At 45.4% G+C, this 25,719-nt stretch overlaps 1 protein-coding gene across 2 annotated transcripts in view; it reads right to left on the bottom strand.

The window, feature by feature from the left end:
• Positions 1-757, bottom strand: part of rhbg (Rh family B glycoprotein) — a 32,875-nt gene extending 32,118 nt beyond the window's left edge. For both annotated transcript variants that reach the window (XM_056286910.1, XM_056286911.1), the window contains exon 1: positions 270-757. In XM_056286910.1, coding sequence (XP_056142885.1) covers positions 270-453 — 184 coding nt within the window. In that variant the 5' untranslated portion in view covers positions 454-757. The remainder of the gene's footprint in view (positions 1-269) is intronic.
• Positions 758-25,719: the final 24,962 nt, after the last annotated feature.

Here is a 25,719-nt window from a genome sequence, read left to right as displayed (position 1 = left end):
GCACCACCAGAGGCCAGGCAGATGAAGGTAGCTTTGTTCAGGATGTGTAGTGCCTTCGTTAGCTTGAGGTCTCTTAGTTAATACAGGTGAAGGATGTAGCAGCAGCATCCCTTCTACTCTACTCTAGAAAACTCTCTCAGTTCATAGTCACCTTCATCAGACAAGTAAAACTGAACTCGGAAGCTGATCACTGTCAGACCTGCCGCACCATCTTCACCTATGACCCCACACCACCCCCCACCACCCCTTTCCCTGTCAGGATCACTCACTCGGGTAGCGGTAGTAGAAGTCGTTGTCATAATCAGAATGGTTTTTGGCCCGCTCGTGCCATTCCCGTGCATCCGTGTCGTGGTCGTACTGCACCAGGGCGCCGAAGAGGATGATGAGGATGACCTCTAGAATGATGCAGGTCAGCGGTAGCTTCAGCCGCATGTTGGTTGCTGCGTCTGTCATGGTGGGGTTGTTGCACAAGTGGGTGTTTGGATATATGTCCCTTCTCCTTGAACGTCCCGAGACCTTTCCAGCCCTGCTCTTGGAGTGTCGGGGGGGAGGGGGGGCAAAAGGGGTTAAAGATCCAGCGTATCCTCAAGAGAATGGAATGTTCTCTCTGCCTCGCTCTCTCTCTCTCTCTCTCTCCCTGTCTGTCTCTGTCTCTCTCCCTGTCTGTCTCTGTCTCTGTCTCTCTCTCACTGGGTGATGTGTCCAGTGCGGAGCAGGGAGGCTGAATGGGAGAGTGGAGGGACAAGCCAGCAGGAAGACACACGAGTTAGAATAACTGCTTGTGTGTTTTTGTTGTGTTGGCTCACGCCCACTGGCCCAGCCCTGCCCCTACCACTAATCAGGCTGGGTTCGTTCTTAGCCCTGCCCATCTCTTACTGTCTTCCTCTTTTAAGGGGATTTCAAAGTGCAGGGTCATGTGAGTGTTGCAGTAAGGGGCTTGTTTCACTGCACAGCATCCAGGCTCTGGTTTTGTATCATGATAGCGAGGCTTTCAGAGTATCTCTGCAGACAGAGAAGCAAACAACAAACTTGGACACATTTACATCTGCAACGACACACAACATGCACTTTACATTTCCAAAGCGACGCAAGCGTAACTATTCTACACAATCTGGGGTTTCCATTGGCTAGGTTTTCGACTTCTCATTAGATAAAAATAAAAGTACTGGGGTGTTGTACTCTTAATCAGAGTAAAGTCATGAGTTTTGTGTCTCCAATAGACCGTGTTTAAGTGAAATAAAGTTAAAATAATTAGCAGTATTTGAAATTACAAAGCTCTTAATGAGCTTGTAAATAAACTGCCTGTGGCCTGCTGGCCGAGTGCTTAAAGGAGCACCGTGAGACTGATATGCAGTATAAAGCAGCACCGTTGAGGCTCATATGCAGTATAAAGCAGCACCGTTGAGGCTGATATGCAGTATAAAGCAGCACCATGAGGCTGATATGCAGTATAAAGCAGCCTCGTGAGGCTGATATGCAGTATAAAGCAGCACCATGAGGCTGATATGCAGTATAAAGCAGCCTCGTGAGGCTGATATGCAGTATAAAGCAGCACCATGAGGCTGATATGCAGTATAAAGCAGCACCATGAGGCTGATATGCAGTATAAAGCAGCCTCGTGAGGCTGATATGCAGTATAAAGCAGCCTCGTGAGGCTGATATGCAGTATAAAGCAGCCTCGTGAGGCTCATATGCAGTATAAAGCAGCACCGTTGAGGCTGATATGCAGTATAAAGCAGCACCATGAGGCTGATATGCAGTATAAAGCAGCCTCGTGAGGCTGATATGCAGTATAAAGCAGCCTCGTGAGGCTGATATGCAGTATAAAGATGGTAAAAACCTGGAAATGATACAACAAATACACCCGGGTGTAGTTGGAAGAGGTTGATAAAAGAGGTTTTGAGTTTTTTGGATGAATGTTTCCAGTTTTCACAGCCCATCTAACAGTATAGCACTCACTGTTAACTACTGCAGAAGTTACACATGAGCAAGGCACTTCATCCCAAAAGCGACTCTAATGGAGCTACTGACATGCCAGGATGACACTCACAGCCGGCATCTGCTAGACAGGGTATGAATGTATAAACCTATGTATCAACCTATATATATATATATATATATATTTATATAAACCGATATCAGCGTGCACACACACACACACACACACACACACACACACACAGTCTAATCTCATTTTATATTAGACCACATATCTGATGGGCTTGTTTACTGTAAGCATGAACACATATGTGTATAAGAGAGCAGGAATAACAGGCTCGGCAAATTTACCATGGATAAGGTCATTTAGACGGACAGATAGATAGATAGATAGATAGATAGATAGATAGATAGATAGATAGATAGATAGATAGATAGATAGATAGATAGATAGATAGATAGATAGATAGATAGATAGATAGATAGATAGATCGCCATCATAAACGATTTTGTCAGTCCTGTGTAAACTGAAGGAAGGTAAGAGGGGAGTTTGAAGACGATGCAAAGTGTCTAACAAGCATATATGGCAGAACATATATGACAGAACAAATATGACAGAACATATATGACAGAACATATATGGCAGAACATATATGACAGAACATATATGACAGAACATAGATAGCAGAACATATATGACAGAACATATATGGCAGAACATCTATGATAGAACAAATATGACAGAACATATATGGCAGAACATATATGACAGAACAAATATGACAGAACATAGCTAGCAGAACATATATGACAGAACATATATGACAAAACATATATGACAGAACAAATATGACAGAACATATATGGCAGAACATATATGACAAACATATATGATAGAACATATATGGCAGAACATATATGACAGAACAAATATTTTTTTTTAAATTTATTTCTGATTTTTCCCTTTTTTCTCCCAATTTAGTGGCCAATCGATCCCTATTTTAATTCAAACACCCACCCTCGCACTGTATGCGTTCGCCAACTGCATCTCTCCGGCCGGCAGTCTCGAAGGAGACCGCCTCGCCACTTTCGTGACAAGGCGACTCCAAGCCGAACCACTGTTTTTCCGACACACACAGAGACGCATTCACGTGACGAACACAAGCCGACTCCGCCCCCCTCCCGAAGACAGCGTTGCCAATGATCGCTGCTTCGTCGAGTCCGGCCATAGTCGGATCTGACAAGACCGGGGCGCGAACCCCAGTCCCCAGTGGGCAACTGCATCGACACAGAGCCGACGCTTAGACCGCTACACCACCGCGGACCTCATGACAGAACAAATATGACAGAACATATATGGCAGAGCATGACAGAACATATATGGCAGAACGTATATGACAGAACATGCTTGTGGAAGACATTTACCAACAGATAGGGTTCAGTTGCTAAAATCCCACAGCATCTTGTTTGGTGGTGAGGAAGGCACCGACACAACATGGTGTCATTTTGGACTGGAAGTGGTCATACACTACAATTCACCACACGTGTCTGTGAGAACAAAAACGACTGCCTTCAGGATCGTATTGCTGTGCGGTAGGCCTGGTAGACCATTCCACTGTTTACTCCACTGTCTGAAGAGATGCTGAAACCAGGACAGAGAAATCAGAAGCTTTAACGTCACCTTTTCTTGACAGTCACAACAGAAGCGAGGATAGGGGCTTGCAGAGGAGGAGGGAAGCACACAATGGAAGACGGGTAGAGACTGGGGAACATATAGGGGTCACATTCTATACAGTAAATGGAAAAAGAAGAAAGGTGTTGGTTTAGGGATAGGTCTGAGCACATCCTCCCCATGTAGGGTTCGATAAGAGATGTCACTCATGTGGCTATCGACGGCTTCCATCTGCAGAGCCTTTTCACCATAGAGGCACACCTGACAGGAATGCTTGTTATGGTTTTGGGGAATCTCAACTATTAACCACTTGAGACCACAGGCATCAAGGGCAAGCTGTGAAACCGAGGGCCCCCTCTTCGTCTATCAGGCATCCTGTCTGTCTGTCCATCTGTCTGTCACAAAGCCGGTCATCAGTCTGTCATCGATGTGACTGTGGGTCAGTTACTGTGCATGTGAGGTAGTGCGCCTGGCTGCAACCATTGTTCTGTGACAATGTCTGGTTCAAGTTCAACTGCAAGTTTTTTTACTGTTGGTCATATGGAGCTGCCAGGGAAGAGGAAAAGAGGAAGGCCAAAGAGGAGGTTTATGGACGTGGTGAGGGAGGACATGCAGGTGGCTGGTGTGACAGAGGAAGATGCAGAGGACAGGAAGAAATGGAAACGGACGACCTGCTGTGGCGCCCCCTAACGGGAGCAGCCAAACACAGTAGTAGTAGTAGTAGTAGTAGCAGTAGTCAAGCTTACTTGCACATATGGGGGAGTTGACTTGGTGAGGAGCTCAAAATATGAGAAATCACAGGACGTAAAAACAATATCCTTAAGTAAAAAAACAGGAATAAATTCTAAGTATATCTGTAAGAGAATATCTACATATATTCCTAGGAATATCTGAACCGACAGGTGAATAAGGCAATTTGGGAGTGATAGATTTCATGCGAAGAGCAGAGACGCAAGTCTAAGGTTCCCAAAATGGACACACACCTCACCTTGGCTGCGCCTTGAGATCCTGTCCGTGAATATCACAAACAGAATCGGAGACATGGGACAACCCTTGGCAGAGTCAGACACCTGCCGAAAACTGGTCTGACTTTGTGCCGAGAATGTGGACACAGCTCTCATGTTGGTTATACAAGGACCAGATGGCTTGCATATGGCTGGTAAGAAATGTATTGCATTAACAAGAGAAACATACTGGAGAATATAAACCTGAGTGGGTGTTGTTAAATGCAACACAAACCCAGTATAAATAAGTCCACTAGGAGCCAGCTAACTGTAAGAACGATAATTGATATCTGGTCTATAATGTTCAATAACAGATGCTACTCAATCATTACCACACTTGAACTGTTTTAAAACTATACTAAAAACTACCGTTACTCTAGAACAAGGACGAGTATGCAGAGTAAATTTTAACTAGCTGAAATAGATAAAGACAACACTTAGACAACCTCATTATGTAAACTAGTTTATATACAACAGTTCCACTGACAAGCCAGGTGGAACAAGGTTCCAGCCTGCCCAAACAGAAATGAAGGCTATGCAAACGGAACGGTTCTCTCCTTGTGCTCACCAACACTCATCTCGCCCAGCTCTTTTCCTGCTTGCCACAAACAGACAGAACTCAGTGAAAAAGTCTCAAGATGCTGAGGACTTGAGTCAACCGTTTGGCAAACTCAAAATCAAGAAATACGTGCTTCTAAGGGTGAACACACTGCGATATCGCTGAAACGACAAGCAGGTGAACACGGCTCAGCCGTGCCTGCTGTCACGGTGATTCATCCCGCTGTCCCGGTGGACACAAAGCGTCGGTTTTCCTAGCCTAGACCGCGGTCCCCTCCAAGACAGCTTCCCTCTATGGATGTTTTCACCATCAAGCTAAACCCTGACTGGTGGGGCACTTGTTGGGGCGGCATGGCTCAAGAGGTAGAGCGCGTTGCCTAGTAATCAGAAGGTCGCTGGTTCAAGCCCCGGCTCCTCCAGAGAGTGTGTTGAAGTGTTCTTGAGCAAGAAACTGAACCCCTAACTGCTCCTGAGGAGCAAGTTGATGCCTTACATGGCAGCATCAACCATCAGTGTATGAATGTGTGTGTGAATGGGTGACCCCCCAAAATGCTTAATTTTTCTTTGTGTTTTTCTCAGCATTCTCCTCCACAAGAGCGGGGGGCCAGTGAACTTTAAAAGCTCACTGGCACGTCTGACCCAGGAAAAAGCATTGTTTGCATGCATTACCTACTATATGGAGACGTTGACTCCCTTTTTACAACAAGGGCTTTTAGTTTATATCCCATCTTGCACTCTTTCTCGCCGCCACTATTATCATGTCACATTTTGAGACTGTTTTTCAGAATGATTGTGTTACCATCTACTACTACTATTGTCGGCTGCTCCCATTAGGGGGCGCCACAGCAGATCATCTGTTTCCATCTCTTCCTGTCCTCTGCATTTTGCTGTGTCACACCAGCCACTTGCATGTCCTCCCTCACCACATCCATAAACCTCCTCTTTAGTCTTCCTCTTCTCCTCTTCCTTGGCAGCTCCATATTCAGCATCCTTCTCCCAGTATACCCAGCATCTCTCCTCCACACATGTCCAAACCATCTCAACCTTGCCTCTCTTGCTTTGTCTCCAAACCGTCCAAACTGAGCGGTCCCTCTAATATACTTGTTCCTAATCCTGTCCTTCTTCATCACTCCCTGTGAAAATCTTATCATTTTGAACTCTGCCACCTCCAGCTCCTCCTCCTGTCTTTTCATCAGTACCACTGTCTCCAAACCATACAACATAGCTGGTCTCACTACCATCTTGTAAACCTTCCCTTTAACTCTTGCTGGTACCCTTCTGTCACAAATCACTCCTGACACTCTTCTCCACCCACTCCACCCTGCCTGCACTCTCTTCTCCACCTCTCTTCTGCACTCCCCGTTACTTTGGACAGTTGACCCCAAGTATTTAAACTCATCCATCTTCATCACCTCTACTCCTTACATCCTCACCATTCTGCCTTCCTCCCTCTCGTTCATGCATAGGTATTCCGTCTTGCTCCTACTGACTTTCATTCCTCTTCTCTCCAGTGCATACCTCCACCTCTCCAGGCTCTCCTCCACCTTCACCCTACTCTCGCTACAGATCACAATGTCATCCGCGAACATCATCGTCCACGGAGACTCCTGCCTGATCTTGTCCGTCAACCTGTCCATCACCATTGCAAACAAGAAAGGTCTCAGAGCCGATCTTTGATGTAATCCCACCTCCACCTTGAACCCATCTGTCATTCCAACCACACACCTCACCACTGTCACACTTCCCTCATACATATCCTGCACCACTCCTACATACTTCTCTGCAACTCCTGACTTCCTCATACAATACCACACCTCCTCTCTCGGCACCCTGTCATAAGCTTTCTCTAAATCTACAAAGACACAATGTAACTCCTTCTGACCTCCTCTATACTTCTCCATCAACATTCTCAAAGCAAACATCACTTCTGTGGTGCTCTTTCATGGCATGAAACCATACTGCTGCTGCTGATCATCACCTCTCCTCCTCTTAACCTAGCTTCTATTACTCTTTCCCAAATCTTTATGCTGTGGCTGATCACAGGTATGTCATCAGGACCAACTGCCTTTCCACTCTTCATCCTCTTCATAGCTGCCCTCACCCGAACTTCCTGATTCACTATCCCTACATCATCCAACCTGCTCTCTCTCTCATTTTCTTCATTCATCAGCCCCCCAAAGTACTCATCCCACCTTCTCAAAACACTCTCCTCACTTGTCAGCACATTTCCATCTCTATTCTTCATCACTCTAACCTGCTGCACATCCTTCCCAGCTAGTCCCTCTGTCTAGCCAATCGGTACAAGTCCTCTCATACAACTCACCATACGCCTTTCCCTTTGACTTCGCCACTTCTTCGCTTTACGTCACATTTCCTTGTACTCCTGTCTACTTTCTTCATCTCTGTTAGTATCCCACTTCTTCTTTGCCAACCTCTTCCTCTGTACACTTTCCTATACTTCCTCATTCCACCATCACGTCTCCTTGTCTTCCTTCCTCAGTTGACACACCAAGTACCTTCCTAGCGGTCTCCCTCATTATTTCTGCAGTGCTTGCCCAGCCATCCAGTAACTCTTCACTACCACCCAGTGCCTGTCTTAACTCTTCCCTGAACTCCACACAACAGTCTTCCTTCTTCAACTTCCACCATTTGATCATTTGCCCATTTGATCCTGGGCTTACCAATGATACCAGTGAGGGGGAAAAAAGCCCCAGGAAGGTTTTTATATCCGAAACTGTGACAGGTTTCCATGTATGAATTCTAGCATGTGGTGAAGCACCATTCTCAGCTTGAATACACTGATCTGCATACAAGTTGATCTGATCAACAATGTTCTGGATCAGTTCATCAGAAATGAACAACTCAATAAAGTCAACTGGTTGTTATGAATCAAGAGTACCTGCATCACTGACAGGGTCAGGGTTCTCAGTAAAAGGAAGGTTTTTTTGGCTGCCAGTTCATTTCACGCCACATGGGATTACCAGGTTCAGGAACTGCAGCTGGATGGTTTACAGGGGCCCTTGCTTGACCTCTACCACATCCATGAGATCCACGTATCCTACCTCTGCCTCGTTGCTGAGTTCAACCTATAAATAATGAAATGAATACTTAAAAAGACCAAAAAAAATATATGTATATATTTTTTATTGAAGTGTGGTAATTATGATGTGCAAAAAGAGAGAATCAATTTTTTGGACCTTTTCTTATCTTTTCTTAACACCTCTGGCAGGTGGGAATGGAGAACGAGACCTGGGCCTTGACTCCCTCGACTCTGGGTCTGAAACGTTACAGTAAAATATCATACAAATATCAGTTTGGTGAATATTATGCGCATGAAATGAGAGATAAATTATTTCTATTTCATCTTCTCTCACAGTTTAGACATTTAGCAGACACTCTTATCTTAAAGCATCTAATTATCTAAATAACATACTACCAAACTAAATAAAAAGCTATCTAAATTATCATGTCTTACCTCTTGCACCCCATACAACCCAGACTGGAATGAGAGGACGCTGGCGCTTCTCAATGCGAGAATCACAATGCTGTGATTGCAACCATTCCCCAATCCTCTGTGAATAGTACACATGGCCATTGTAACTCTAGTTAATGGTCATGGCAATTTGCATATGAAGCTGATCGAGGGTTTCGGTCGTTACGCGACTGTATTTCTAACATGGGTGGGGACACCTGCAGTCAGTTTAGACTGAAAATGTCATTTAGATGAGTGATGACACATTCCTCTCTCAATAAACGTTGTGTCCAGATGAGCTGATTCAACGTTCTGTGACTTTCTTACCTGGATTACTGAGCATGCACAAAGACTCTCTCTCGCTCTCTCTCTCCATCTCTGTCTGTCTGTCTGTCTCTCTCTCGTTCTCTCTCTCTGTCTGTCTGTCTGTCTCTCTCTCGTTCTCTCTCTCTGTCTGTCTGTCTGTCTCTCTCTCGTTCTCTCTCTCTGTCTGTCTGTCTGTCTCTCTCTCGTTCTCTCTCTCTGTCTGTCTGTCTGTCTGTCTCTCTCTCGTTCTCTCTCGACTGCCTGATGCCTTCGGATCCTGTTTGTGCTGCATCCGGTCTTCCCTTGGTCATAGTCCCACCCTCCTGGAGATTTAAACTATTGTGTTTGCGTTGTTCTCGTTCAGAATAAGATAAGATAAAATAAGATAAGATAAGATAAGACAAGACCAGATACTTCATTGTCATTGTGTACACAATGAAATTTCGTTTGGTGACTCTCAGACCAGCAACACTAGAACACTAGACAAGGTAAATGATTAAAAAAAACAACAAGAAGATAAAAACAAGAACAAACAACATTTAGTGTAAACAAGTGAGGTAGTAAAAACAAGTGAGGTAGCAAAAATGATGACGAGACAATAAAAGATGGCAGCGGCTTTTAGAGTTCAAACTAGTGCATGGGATTATTGCACATAGTTGTCCAAATTGCAGCGGCTTTAGTACCAGTTAGTCCTCAGCAGCTATAGGCAGGTGTGTGTTTAGGGGGGTGGGGGGGTGGAGGCTACAGCTCTGGGGAAGAAGCTGTTCCTCAGCCTGTTAGTCCGGGTTTTGATGGTGCAGTATCTTTTCCCTGATGGCAAGGGAACAAACAGACAGGGACCTGGGTGTGTTGTGTCTTTGCTGATGTTGCTGGCTTTCCTCTGCAGGCAGCCAGCATACACAGCATCCAGGTCTGGGAGCACAGCTCCCACAATCCTCTGTGCTGTCTTCACCACCCGAGCCAAGTCCTTCCTGTTCTCTGCTGTGCAGCTGGCATACCACACTGTGACACAGAGACAGAGGATGCTTTCTGTTGTGCTTCTGTAGAAGTTGACCAGCAGCTGAGAGGGGAGAGCGGCTTGTTTAAGTTTCCTGAGGAAGAAAAGCCTCTGTTGTGCTTTCTTCACCAGGTGGGAGGTGCTGAGTGACCATGTGAGTTCTTTGGTTATGTGGATTCCCAGGAATTGAATGTTATCCACAATATGCACCTCTTCACTGTTTATGCGCAGTGGGGGGGAGGGGGTCTTCCTGGATCTCCTAAAGTCCACAATGATCTCCTTTGTTTTACTGCTGTTCAGGACCAGGTTATTGTCTGAACACCACCCAGCCAGATGTTGGACCTCATCTCTGTAGTGTGTCTCCTCGTTGTTGGTTATGAGTCCCACTATAGTGGAGTCATCAGCAAACCTCAGTACAGTGTTAGAGGAGTGGATGGGGGTACAATCATGGGTGAAAAGGGTGAAGAGGGCTGGACTGAGCACACAGCCCTGCGGCACACCTGTGTTCAGGATGAGGGTTGAAGATGTATGGTTACCTATCCTGACATTTTGAGGTCTGTGAGAGAGGAAGTCCATAACCCATGAACAGAGTGAAGTGCTTAATCCTAGGTTGCTGAGTTTGTGTACCAGTTTATGGGGGGTTATCGTGTTGAAAGCAGAGCGAAGTCGATAAGAAGCATGCTGACATATGTGTTTGGATGCTCCAGGTGGGACAGGGCTGTATGAAGGGTAATTGAGACTGCGTCCTCCGTAGATCTGTTCCCCTGATAGGCAAATTAGTGGCTGTCCAGATCTGTGGGGATGATGTCCTTGATGTGAGCGAGTATAATCCTCTCAAAGCACTTCATAATACCTGGGGTCAGGGCCACTGGGTGATAGTCATTGAGGCAGTTGACTGCTGTCTTCTTGGGTATTGGGTACAGGTACAATGATGGTGGATTTAAGGCAGGTAGGGACAACAGCCTGTTGTGAGGAGGTTGAAGATGTCGGTGAACACCCGTTAGTTGGTCAGTGCATGTCTTCAGCGTGTGGCCTGACACTCTTGTCTGGTCCTGCCGCTTTGGAGATATCAATTCTTTCTTCTTTTTTTTTCATCTATTTCTGATTTTCCCCTTTTTCTCCCAATTTAGTGGCCAATTGCTCCCTATTTTAATTCAAACACCCACCCTCGTACCGCATGCGTTCGCCAACTGCATCTCTCCGGCCGGCAGTCTCAAAGGAGACGCCTCCCCACTTTCATGACAAGGCGACTCCAGGCCGAACCACTGCTTTTTCCGACACACCAGAGACGCATTCATGTGACGAACACAAGCCGACTCCGCCCCCCTCCCGAAGACAGCGCTGCCAATTGCTGCTGCTTCACCGAGTCCGGCCATAGTCGGATCTGACGAGACCGAGGTGCGAACCCCGGTCCCCAGTGGGCAACTGCATCGATGCTTAGACCGCTACACCACCGCGGACCCTGGAGATATCAGTTCTGCTCAGACTGGATTTCACCTGATGGTGCTGTAGGACAAGTACACGCTCCTCCTTGGGCAGGGTCATTTGGGCCCTCGCTCCACTGAGCTGAATGTCCTTTATACTATTTAATTTAGCTATGAGCAATCTGCAGCGCTCTCATCACTTCTCTCTTCTCCCTCTGTGTGAACGCTGTGTCAGTCTGCCTTATGTGCGCATGTGAAGTCTATTTTCTCTGCAGGGCCCCACTGAGCAGAGCTGGTGTTGTGGCGTGGGGTCCCGCTGGCTCTGGACTGCATCTGTGGGCTCACCGGACATTGTCTTGGATGGTCACAGATGCGCTAAATATGCCTTGCACTCTCTCCTTACAATTCTATCACCCAGGACACTTCAAGCCGCTTTGCTAAGCGTTACGCGTCAGCTGCACATGCTCCACACTACCTCACTACCTGTGTGTGTCCTCTACGATGTTACACTCTTTTACCTGTGTGCATTTTGTGCATTTGACATCTATTACGTCTTCTGACCCTGGAAGACAGAGCTTCTGATAAGGGTTTTCTTGTGGAGTTTTCCCTCATCCGTGTCTAGGGTACAAGCATACAGGGTGTTGTATGTAGTATTAATTTTAAAGCCTTTCAGGACTAACTTGTGAGTTTGGGCTGTACAAACAAACTTGATTTGACTATAGCAGGGTACGTAGCCCTGCTGTGCATCTGGAAGAAACCACTGAGGCCTTACTGACACGCTTGGCTGATAATGCATAGGGACCTAGAGAGTGCAATGTGAAAGGCTTTCTTCTTACTGTTCATGTGAACATGCCCCATCTTGTCTTTCTGGGAGCCGCAGTCGTTCCTCCGCTGCCTCCCCACAGCAGCAGGCGCCGCAGGGCAAATCTAAACAGCCAGTCCTTCAAACACAGACCAGCTTCAGCAAAACCACTGACATTGCTCCTCTGGAAACTGCAGCCGGCCAGAGTGACTCCAGTGCAGGTCAGCCTGGTGACCGTTCGTATCCGGGTGTGTTACTTTGGTGTTTGGCACTAAAGGAGCTCACAGGGAGAACTGATGGACAATTAGACACCCTACAGACCCCCACTCACTCACTACACAGGGTGATGATGGACATTTACTCTGTTATCAATACAACGAAGAGTGCCCAGGGACACACCTAGCTAGACAATAAATAAATACATCAATAATAACTATCGTAAGCATAATTACAGTAAAATTTCAATCTGAGGCTGTTAAGAAATAGAGTGGAGCTTTACCAAAGTACAACGTTTCACTTCAAAATGCTCTGACTTTTCCTTGTGAGAAAGGGATTATAAGTGAGTATCATCATCATCTGTGTTTTTATTCCATCCATTATCCGAACTGCTGATCCTGCTCTCAGGGTGGCGGGGATGCTGGAGCCTATCCCAGCAGTCACTGGGCGGCAGGCGGGCAGACACCCTGGACAGGCCGCCAGTCCATCACAGGGCCAACCTTTGTTTTTCTGGCTTTAAATCAAAATACATCAGTTTGACCATTAAATACAGAATAAAAAGTAAAACGAACTACTGAAAAAGCAACCATATTAAACTGAGTAACTACCAGGGCCGGCTGGCTAGTACAGGGCGCTGGGGCACCGCCCCCTTCAAACACCAAGAGATGAAAATCTACTTAAACATGTTAAATATAATGTAGGTGTATAATGCAAATAATGATGAGATAAAAGTGTTGTCAGTCTGTGAGCACCTGTCAGCAGCAGGAAATACTGGTCCAAATGCTGTTTGGTTGGTTCCTGTCTGAATACATATACTTCCTGTCTGAATACATATACTTCCTGGGTGAGGGGCGCCGGCCAAACCATACCTTATGTAAGCCCTCAGACTTGTGGTGAGCAGGTGACCTGAGGCTGCTGTCTGATTGGTTTCTTCAGGTTTTCCAGGGGGCGCTGTTCTGTGCCACCCCAGACACTCCCACTTTTATTGGCAGTGACTTGGTATTGTTTTAATGTTTTTTGATCTAATGTGATTGGACAATTTTCGTGGCTGTCAATCATGTTCACACCCACCACCATGCCTCGTCTCGACTGTCAATCATCCACCGTCTACCAACCCTGATAAAGTCTATAGGCCACATTGTCCTTCTGAATACCTCTGTGACTGTGTGGACAGTAAAGCAGCTGGCAGGTGGGCTGCACCAAGGTAAACTGCCCCCCCCAAAACATGTTTAGCACCAGCCGCCACTGGTAACTAACTACATGTGTATTCCTGGTTTGGTATGGTCTTCAATACACCGGCAACAGCAGGTGTCGATAAGGACATTTGTTTGCAGGTCCATTGTCAGGGTGGTAGATTTGACCAGGAATGACATGAAGTCTTCAGTTCAATGTTGTTTGATTTTTTAGAGTGAATTGATCAGGGTCACAAATGCTAACTAGCTAATCAAGGCTAATGATAATTTCACAGGTCACTTTGTGACTCTGATCAATTCACTCTTTTCTCATCTTGCAGTTGTCTCACAACAGAAACATAAAGATATGTCCACGACAAAGCCTTTATTGTTACACGCCATGTTGAAACAGAAAATAAGTGATCACAGACAGAACTGAAGGCAACAGAAGGGTTTTCTTTTTTAGACACTGCAGTTAACAGGCGAACTGATCTTTACCCTACAAAGGCAAAGCAGAACTATGTCAGCCATGTTTGTGAAAACGGCGTAGTCTTTTCATCCTGCATTTGCTGAACTATCTGGCTGCCTAAGGAGGGCACGGTGTCACCTGTCCAGTTTACGGCAAGATAAAAGTAAGATGATGTCTGATGAGGGTGTGATAATCAGGATTAGCTCTGCGGAAAGTTCCTGTCATTCCAGAGAAGACTCTGGTGAGAACTCATGCGGTAAATATTCTGCGCGCCGAGCATAGGAAGTCCCGTGCTTTGCACATACCAAGGATCTCTGTTGTGAACCCGACCTTCATCATCTAAATACTACATTCACTGTATGCAGAACTTGAAAACACACGTGGCTAGAAAACATAGTGCAGAATGTAACTATGTGGGATTACGACTGAACACCTCCAAGTCAGAATCTCCCTAGACGCGACAGTACCATGGTGCTGAAGCCTTCAATTGGACCGGGATAGCCGGCTTTGGTCGGTGAGCAGGCCCATTCATGACGGGGCTGGGGTGCGGCCAGATGGCAGTCGCCCCTCTCTCAACTCGCAATGCATGTTTGCGGAGGACCGGGTGCTAAACCACCAGTAGATGACCTGATTAGGGTGACAGGTCTAGCAGTCCACCGTTCACAGTACTTTTTGTGCTACTTTTGCATTTCACAGTACTGTATATTAAGTTCTGTTGTCACTGTACTGAGTCATAAACTGACAATGTATCTCTGCATACTGTGAGAAAGACACATGCCTGTGTATGTACTGTACCTCCGGACTGGGTCGATTCTGATTTTGATGCGGACATAGGCAGAACATTGGCTCATTATATGACAGGGTAAAAATTCAGCTTTCAAATGGACAAAGATGATCCTAAATCAACTCCTGAAACCTCTATTCCACAGAAGATGAAGCCAGATTAAGAACACAGGTAAATTTTATTATTAGAATCAGAATCAGAAATACTTTAATTATCCCTAAGAAAAAATTGGGTCCTATTACAGACACACACGCTCAAGTAAAGAAAAACTAAAAGCTAACAAGATAACAAGACAATAGAAATAAATAGAAGATAAAATAAGAAATACTAGAAATACGAATAAAATATATAAACATATGTGCACCATGCTCTAGCATATAACACTCCATCTATACTGTATTACTATACTGTTTCAAGAGCCCAGCGACTGAATCTAGCACCCACCGCCTGACGTGCTGGCTCACGATTAGGGGCTTCCAGATCTCACAATCCTGCCCCCGTCGCCACTTGCCAGTCGCTATAGGACTTAATCCGGGATGCTAGGGTGGATTCCCTTTATGGAGGACGCCTGAGCATGACTTTGTTTAATGTGGGGAGACTGGTGTAAAGACAGCCACCACATGGTCCTTGACAGATAGGAGTCAGGATCCAGTAGCATGGCGTCCAAGATGACTTGGGGCCCATTTCTGCAGCATCCTCCAGCCGCCTTCCCAGCTATTGTGATGCTTCCCTAAAGTCAGGCATCATCCTCCACCTGTTCCACCATTGAGGTCTTGGTGGGATTGCTCTTTGTCAGGGACCTCCCCCTTGACCTTACCACCATGGGTGACCCTACCAGGAGCATAGCTCCAGACGGCATTGCTCTCGGGATCTCAGGACCACACAAGCTTCTCCACCACGACAAGGTGACAATCCACAGAGAACACACACACACACACACACACACACACACACACCGCTGTCCTCCAATTTCCACCCCCCACCCCCCCCCCCGCTCCTTTATTCATCAAAGAATTTTGGCTCAAGTGTGCGTGCCATAATCATGTGTTGTGGAAGTGTGTGCGTTGTTTATCACTCCATCAGGGCAGCGGGCTGGCTCCGTGGCCCCACAGATAAGACAATCTCCCCATCAGGCATGGCTGGCGGGATGGGGGAGGAGGTGAGGAGGAAGACTCCGGTCCAGAATAGGACCTTCATCGTACAGTATGGTGGCGCAGGCTGCAAGAAGACGCCTGGCACCTGATTGGACAAGCACAAGTCTGAGCCTGTCCATTATGTAACACTGAGATAACATACAGTACGGAGCCGGGCGGGAACTACATGAACAGTTGCAGAAATTAATGTGTTGTCAGTGTTTTATTTGATCGTCTGTTTAGGCAGTTTTCTGTCCTTTTTGGTTGTGACAGGGGAGAGAAGGACAGGAGGGACGGGGGAAGACATGCAGCAACAGTTCTTTTCTGGAATCAAAATAAACACGTTTTATTTGGACCAGGACTAACATGGTACCTTTTAACTGAATGAGTCGCAAGGACGGCTGATTTTTCCATCAGTTTGGGAGAAAGTGAAATGATCTGAACTCTCTAACTGGACTTTTCACTCCTAAGAAATCCACAAGTGCCAAATGAATATGAAACTAAGTGCATCAGAAACTATTCATTTGTCATTTCAGCTCGTGTACTAGTACGTATACAAAAGAAACGAAATTCCGTTTCCCCCAGCCCACAGCACTGCAACACAAAAGACAAAAACACATATCCAAGAACACCACCACCGAAAAACACACAAAAACAGAAAGAACAAAAGCAAAAACAGCCAACAACACAGTCCACCTGTGCAACTCACAGTACATATCAATGAGAGAATAAGGTATTGTGTTGAATAAGAGCTTTAAAAATGTGCAGATTTGAAGCAAAAATATTTTATGTAAAATTAGTCAATGGTTAAAAGATAAAATGTTACTTGACACAGCAACAACTCTTATTGGTTTGGTGTAGAGAGCACCGACAGAAAACAGGACCACCATGTCACCATGTATGGACAGGACTGTATCGAGTGGAAACCCCAGCGAAAGGAAGCCTAACCGGTGGACTTTCTTTTTCTTTGCCGCTGACCAGCATGACAAGATGTGGGTAACGTAAGGTTTGTCCTCCCTCTACAGGCTAGCGGGGTAGCTTACACTACAAGCGCTGTATTTGCTTATACTTGTAACGTGACGCTTGGAGTTCATAATTATTACCGGTAGACCATGTCTTGGTTTCCTTTGTTTTTTTTATGGTGTCATTATTTCCACCGGCATGTATAAATAGCTCCGGTCTACAGTAGGCGGAGAGGGAAAGAGATAGGAAAGCCTATACCGCAGGGGATATTAACCGGGGGTCTCTGGTATTAATCTGAGGTCGTTGCTGTAGGTCTACTTGTTTATAGAAACAGGAATATGTTAGCCATGAGGTAGGGACTAAGGAAAACCAATCATTTTGCAGCCTAAGTAGGCCTACCAAACGTTATGCAATCACTAAGTTGTGTGTTAAGGAGTGAGGGTGGAGTCAATTGGCTCGCCAGTAGTGGAGCCTTCGACGGGATCAACCAGTTCCATGGACTCACTAAAGTTACACTATGGGAATGACTGGCATGGGGGCCAGCTAGTTTTCAGTTTTGTTTTTCTTTTTTTGTCTGTTGTCTTGTAGGTTATGCTCATGTTATGTGTCCGATGTCTAGCCATAATGAGTCTACGAATACAGGCAGTAGGCCTACTAATTGCAATGCAAGTAGGCTATATAATTTTCAGATCCGAGGGATAAATGCATATAGGGCAACTTTTATTTTTTATGGAGATACTTCAATAATTCAATATGGGTTTACTTAAAATAGTATCTTGGAATATAGCGGGGTGCACACGTGTTATTAAAAGGAAAAAAATCGTAATATTTCTCAAACAGAAAAAGGCTGATATAGCCCTTATTCAGGAAACCCATTTGAATGAGAAGGAATCTGACAAATTGAAAAGAGACTGGGTGGGACAGGTTTATTATAGCACATTCCCTGCTAGGAAGAGAGGGGTGATTATTCTTGTTAAGAGGAACGTAGACTTCCAAGTGCTGAAGCACATCTCAGATAAAGAGGGTAGATGGGTCATCTTAAATGCTATAATGGAAGGCCAAAGAATGACAGTGGCTAATATCTGTGGTCCAAATTCAATATCGCCAGACTTTTTCCATGATGTCTGCAATATAATTAGAAATGTGGGGAACAAAAATATAATTACAGGGGGAGACTTCAACCAGGTTAGAGATCTGAAACTGGACAAATCCTCTCAATCAAGCTAACCCAGCTATAGGTCTGCATCAATGGCCACAATAGTTGATGATGGAAGAACTGGGACTTATTGATATATGGCGGTTATTACACCCACAAGAAAGAGATTATACCTTTGTCTCACCCCCATGCCACATACTCTAGGTTGATTATTTTCTCATATCTAGGGCTTTCGTTAACCAAGGGCTTAGTGCTACAATTGGCAATATAGTTTCGACGGATCATGCACCTGTGGATGTAGTTATGTCCCCTCAAGAAAATGAGGAACGGGTGTTAAGGTGGCGCTTTGATAATTTCAGGTTAAATGGAGAAGAGTATTGTACATTTGTTAAGATGGTGACGTGTGAATTCTGGGAATTTAACGAGGGCTCAATTTCAGACTCTGGGATGATGTGGGATGCCTTTAAAGCATATGTAAGGGGGCGTCTTATACAACACAGTGTGCTTGCTAAAAGAGCAGAAAATGAAAAGATGCTTAAACTAGATAAAGACATAAAAAAGCTTGAGAAACAGCATATACAGCATCCAGACCCAGAAACGTGGCGTAAACTTAATAAATGAAAATTTGATTTGAATAACATTTTACAAAGGAAGGCCGAATTAGCGTTGTTTTATACGAAGCAGAAATACTATGAACAGGGAGAGGGGGCAGGCAAATTATTGGCACATAAGAGTAAAATAGAGGCAAACTCAAAACATAATTTCTTCAATATATAATAAAAGTAATGAATTGATCACGAATAAAAAAGGGATTAATGGGGTGTTTAAGACATTTTACCAAGAACTTTACACATCACAAGGGACGATAGATGAGTCTAAGCTGAAGAGCTTCCGCTTAACAATTAACATGCCAACCTTAACAGAGGCTCAGAGAGACACCTTAGAAGGAGACGTCACTATTGAAGAAATTCAGCAAGCAGTAATTAATCTTAGCTTGGGGAAAGCGCCGGGAAATGATGGGTTTACTTCTGACTTTTATAGGAAGTTTATCGACAAGTTAGCCCCGAGACTGCAAACTGTCTATCAAGATGCTTTACAGAAAGGTAAACTCCCAGAAAGCATGAGATCAGCAGTAATCACTTTAATTCATAAGAAAGGGAAGGACCCGCAGTACTGTGGTAATTTTCGACCAATCTCACTAATCAATGTGGATGAAAAAGTGTTGGCCAAGATTCTAGCAACCAGACTAGAGGATGTTATTCCACTTCTAATACATCCAGATCAAGCTGGATTTGTAAAGGGGGGGAGCTCAGCTGGTAATTTACGCAGACTCTTGCATCTGATGTGGAAAACGAGAAATGGAGAAGACCCAGTGACTGCCTTCTCTCTAGATGCAGAGAAGGCCTTTGATAAGGTGGAGTTTTCCTTTTTGTTTTCTATTCTAGAGAGATATGGGTTTGGACCATCGTTCCTACAATGGGTTCAGCTAATGTATACAGATCCAATGGCCACTGTTCTCTCCAATGGCATCATGTCACCCTCTTTTAAGCTGAGCCGTAGCACTAGGCAGGGCTCGCCTCTCTCGCCTCACATTTTTGCTCTTTTTCTCGAACCATTAGCACTGGCCTTACGCGCGAATAAGAATATAGTGGGAATACAAGCGGGTCGGGGAGAACATAAACTTTTTTTATATGCCGACGACATCCTAGTGGTATCCAGTAACCCTGAAATGGCTGTATTAGAAATTAATTTAGTAATGGACTCTTTCTCTGAGATATCGGGATTATACAATCCAAATTATGACCACCGGTCATTAAGAGAAAAATGGCAGTTCAGATGGATGCCGTCCGGCCTACCATATCTGGGGATTAAACTAACGCCGGGTCTGAATAAGATAATGGAATCAAATATAGCTCCTATCATTCAAAACATTCAATTTCTGTTGCAGAATTGGACTAAGATGAATATATCACTGTTGGGTAGAATAAACCTGGTGAAAATGATTATAGCGCCTAAAGTACAATATATTATATACATGCTACCCTCGTCATTCCCGCGCTTGTTGTTAAAACAGTGCAACACAGTAATTGAGCACTTTATCTGGATGGGAAAAAAGCCCTTATTTAACCGTACTAAGTTATACGCAGCTAAAGAACAGGGGGGCCTGTCACTCTCAAAGATTGACTGGTATCATTGTGCCTTCTCACTCTCCCAACTTTCTAAAAGGAATGTTCCTCCAGACCAGGCTCCTGCTTGGGTAAGGATAGACTACTCGAGTGCTTCACATGCCCATCCCTAGTCCCAGGCTACCTCTTACTCTACAGCAGCCACTCTCTTTGCACCGTCCATGAAGTCTGGCCTCCTGCTCCTGACAGTTGTGGTGCCACAGATCAACAGCACCGGTTGGGTCATACTCTCTGATCTCGGGAGATAACGGCTGCACCATCAGTAGGTCCGAGAGTGTGACTGAGTTGAGGTTGGACCACCAATCAGTTTTAACCTGTTTCATGGTGTTGAAGCTAGCACACAGCTAACGTTAGTGCAAACTAGGTGTCACATACTAGTGCTAGCTGGCTAACGTTAGCTACAGCCAGCACTTTCTTTACGCTGTATAAGGATATTTTGAGATGACAACTAAATTCACTTACTCGCACTTCCATTCGAAGTCAGAGAGATTTTCCTGCTGGTCTGCTCGGACATGGCTATTAGCGCCTTTACAGAGGATGTTGCGAGGACAGGCTCCGACTGACCCTGAGAGGCCTTCATACAGGTAATGTGACATCTGGAGGTCTCGTGTTCCATGATGTTTTCTACCTTCATTATCTTGTTACCGATGACAAATGAATTGCTACGGTTTTTGGCATCCTGGCGACAGACAGAGCAACTCATTATCACGGTCTGTGCGTTATACTCCAGCCAGCCTCTCGCAGCTCCTTTATCGTCATACCTCCACTTTTCACTAAACTTTCTTTTTTTGGTTTGGTGGTGATGGCGGCTTCTTCCTCCTCTTCGGGGCATGGTTGTCTTTTTGATGGTGCTTTTGCGCCTTCTAAATATCGCCACGTAACTGGTGTTGCTCGCTAACGTTAGTTAAAAGAATAGAGTAGGCTAGTACCGAGTTTGAAAGTGCTGCTGTCGTCGTTCCTCTCGAGTGTGTGTCATGTTACCCGCCAGTAGCGTCTAGCAACATTCTAATGCACTTTGGTTGATTAATTTCTGTTATTGTTGTTGCTGCGGAGAGAGGGAGAGAGAGCAAGAGAGATGGGGGGGATTAAGTGGTTGGATTTCACTTTTTTTGTTACTCGCCATTTGGCGGGTAGGCTTCTGAGATTTACTCGCCAATCAGAAAATCTACTCGCCTTTGGCAGGTGGCGAGTGTTAATTTCGGACCCTGTGTGTAGATCTTCTATCAGTTCCACGAACAAAGTTATTTTGTGATTCCAGAAAGGAGTAATGTACTCGACAGGTAGCTCAGAAGCAGCCAAAATGATGAGCATTCTCTCATAACAACTTAAGCATCATTCAAAAACATCTGTAAATTGAGTATTTCAATTTTTGGGGTGGATGAAGGGTCAACATGCCCTTCCAGGTTCACCTACCCAGCATTCACAGAGTCCAAGATTACTGTAACGCAAGTGATGAAAGACGCTCTAAGGAAAGAAAAAAACACAACAGATGCTTTCTGCTACAGCGGTGAAAGAGGACTTCCATTAAGTTCAAATACGAAGGAGCCAAACATTTTTGGACTCAGTGTTTACTTGTGGTTTTAATCTGGCGATTACATGACATAATTGTTAATTTCTTCATATCCAAACCGCTTATCCTGCTCTCAGGGTTGTGGGGATGCTGCAGCCTATCCCATTAGTCATTGGGCAGCAGGCGGGGAGACACCCCATAAAGATATTTTCTTTAAGCCACTCCACTGTTATATTTTCTCTTGCAAAGTACTGTAAGCATTCCACCAGTGGGGAGAAATTCAAAATAACCAATGTTTTCAGTTCTATTATGGTTATCATTCTTTGCTGCATTACAAGGGCCAGAGGTTAAATCCATTCAGAAGCCAGAGCTGAGGAATGCCGAGACACAGCGTCTACCTGCAGTTACCTGCATGAGCTGAAAGGGTATTCAGGCAACCACTGGATGGAAAAGGGAACCTGTCACAGCTGTCAGCAGCATTTTCCTTTTCAGATGCTGGGGCATCGTTCACATTGCTCAAAACTTGTCATTCCAACTCCAACTGTGTAGGAAAAAGGAGGGGATCAATTTACAATGTGAAAAAAATGTGAAAGATAACGTATCTCTAACCGAAGGGAAGTGGTATCTTTCAGAGTGATAAAAAGCTGTCAGAAAAATGCATACCTTCTGCTGTGAGCTCCTTCATGACCTGCTGCTGTCACCGCTAGCATCAACCGTCACGCGCTGCTGAACCGCGCAAACTGATACGGCATCAGACCCGCAGGCCGGCTCCACCAGCTTTCTATCACCACCACTCATCTGGTGTACGACAGCAGAAAAGAGTCGCTCGGCATACCTGACTGAGACAACTCGTAAATCTAAAACCAGCTCTGGTTGTGTCAAGAATAAATTGCGATGTGGGCCTCTCTGTCTGGTTGGATGCCCCCTGTCTTAACTGACTCGCAACATTGACAAAAAAATATGGAAAATGGTCTGGTGGATGATGGCCTGCTGCCACCATCAATAAAGTGCAACAGAATTCAAATGTAGCCTCAAATGACACCATGGTAATATTTGTCATATTTTTTCTTTATAGGCCGTGCTAGTTGGTAGGTGGGCATGTGTCCAAGGCCCCCAAAGTGTAATGGTTTACGAGCTGAGCTGGACACCAAACAAGTTTTAAAAGTGCATATCACCACACTTCCATCCATCCATAATCCAAACCGCTTATCCCAACCGGGGTCGCGGGGATGCTGGAGCTATCCCAGCAGACAGTGGGCGGCAGGCAGGGAGACACCCTGGACAGGCCGCCAGGCCATCACAGGGCCACATTAAATAAGTATCAAGCAAAATGGTTGAAGATGTTTCAAACATTTGTCGCATTTTTATTACTTCGTTTAGCGGTCGTGGAAATACATTTCCGGGACACAGGAACAAGGCCCAGGTGCCCCAGCAGGTTTCGGTTGGGCTCCTAGACGTCCTGGTGAAGGGAAGTGGTACCACTAGCACCTGTTTATTCTGCATGCGAGGACTCGGCTGAGAACAGCCATTTTGCTCCTTTAACGTGAGCCACGTCTTCATACTACATGACCTGCTGGAGTAGCTAGTCCCTGTCCTAGACTGGGACTAGCTGTCCTAGACTGGCCGGCCGTGCCGGCGTCAAAGCATTCCAACGGTTGGGAAACGTGAGGCATGTCAAAGTTATTCCGCTTCTTTTGGAAAAACGCAGCTCCCCTTTACTTTGTTCAGCACCAACGGGAATGGGAATCAAGGCGCACGCTTTGCTAACTGCTATGCTAACTGCCGTGCACTGGCACTAACCAGCTAGCTAACCCGCTAGCTAGCCAGCTAGCTAACGTCAGTAAACGAGATAACGTCGGCCGCTGAGCTAAATAATAGCGCCGATTTCATTAACCGCACTAGTTCGGTTAACAAGCAAAATTAAAACTTTTAAATCGTTTAAAATAAACGACAGTAGCTAACTCCCGACCGCTATCTCAGTCTTATCATGAAAGAAGAGAAGATACATTTGAGGACTGGCCAGTTGTATCCAGGTGAAAGCAACGAAATCGGCTGAGAAATGTCTTGCAATGGCGCTAACCAGCTACCGGTAGCTAGCAAGATAGCTAACGTTAGCTAGCTAACGTCAGTGAAGGAGATAACGTCGGCCGCCGAGCTAAATATTAGCTCCGAAGTGACGGCACTGGTTCGGTTAAGGAAGTAACCTGTTGCGCGGCAGGTACAAGACACTGGGCGCTGCGGAAGAAGCGATATGGCATGAACAAAGCCAAATGCCAATAAACTAATCCCGCCCGTTAGCTCGCACCAACACGTCCATGGGCCGGTTGTGATAACGCGTCGGGTTGTACTTCCGCTTCATACGCCACGTCTTCTTCTTCTAGCGCCACATCTTCTTCTTCTATCGCCACGTCTTCTTCTTCTATCACCACGTCTTCTTCTTCTTCTATCGCCACGTCTTCTTCTTCTAGCGCCACATCTTCTTCGTCTGTCACCACGTCTTCTTCTATCGCCACGTCTTCTTCTTTCACCGCCACGTCTTCTTCTTCTTCTATCGCCACATCTTCTTCTATCGCCACGTCTTCTTCTTCTTCTATCGCCACGTCTTCTTCTTCTATCGCCACGTCTTCTTCTTCTTCTATCGCCACGTCTTCTTCTAGCACCACGTCTTCTTCTTCTATCGCCACATCTTCTTCTTCTACCGCCACATCTTCTTCTTCTATCGCCACGTCTTCTTCTTCTTCTATCGCCACGTCTTCTTCTATCGCCACGTCATCTTCTGGCGCCACGTCTTCTTCTTCTATCGCCACGTCTTCTTTTTCTATCGCCACGTCATCTTCTAGCGCCACGTCTTCTTCTTCTATCGCCACGTCTTCTTCGTCTGTCACCACGTCTTCTTCTATCGCCACGTCTTCTTCTTTTACCGCCACGTCTTCTTCTTCTATCGCCACATCTTCTTCTTCTATCGCCACGTCTTCTTCTTCTTCTATCGCCACGTCTTCTTCTTCTATCGCCATATCTTCTTCTTCTTCTATCGCCACGTCATCTTCTAGCACCACGTCTTCTTCTATCGCCACGTCTTCTTCTTCTATCACCATGTCTTCTTCTTCTATCACCACGTCTTCTTTTTCTTCTATCGCCATGTCTTCTTCTTCTATCGCCACGTCTTCTTCTTCTATCACCACGTCTTCTTCTTCTTCTATCGCCACGTCTTCTTCTTCTATCACCACGTCTTCTTCTTCTTCTATCGCCACGTCTTCTTCTTCTAGCGCCACATCTTCTTCGTCTGTCACCACGTCTTCTTCTATCGCCACGTCTTCTTCTTTTACCGCCACGTCTTCTTCTTCTTCTATCGCCACATCTTCTTCTATCGCCACGTCTTCTTCTTCTTCTATCGCCACGTCTTCTTCTTCTATCGCCACGTCTTCTTCTTCTTCTATCGCCACGTCTTCTTCTAGCACCACGTCTTCTTCTTCTATCGCCACATCTTCTTCTTCTACCGCCACATCTTCTTCTTCTATCGCCACGTCTTCTTCTTCTTCTATCGCCACGTCTTCTTCTATCGCCACGTCATCTTCTGGCGCCACGTCTTCTTCTTCTATCGCCACGTCTTCTTCGTCTGTCACCACGTCTTCTTCTATCGCCACGTCTTCTTCTTTTACCGCCACGTCTTCTTCTTCTATCGCCAGATCTTCTTCTTCTATCGCCACGTCTTCTTCTTCTTCTATCGCCACGTCTTCTTCTTCTATCGCCACGTCTTCTTCTTCTATCACCACGTCTTCTTCTTCTATCGCCACGTCTTCTTCTTCTATCGCCACGTCTTCTTCTTCTTCTATCGCCACGTCTTCTTCTTCTATCGCCATATCTTCTTCTTCTTCTATCGCCACGTCATCTTCTAGCACCACGTCTTCTTCTATCGCCACGTCTTCTTCTTCTATCACCATGTCTTCTTCTTCTATC

Source organism: Lampris incognitus, chromosome 9 (assembly GCF_029633865.1).
Source record: "Lampris incognitus isolate fLamInc1 chromosome 9, fLamInc1.hap2, whole genome shotgun sequence".
Classification (NCBI taxonomy): domain Eukaryota; kingdom Metazoa; phylum Chordata; class Actinopteri; order Lampriformes; family Lampridae; genus Lampris; species Lampris incognitus.
This window is presented reverse-complemented; position numbering and strand designations above follow the sequence as displayed.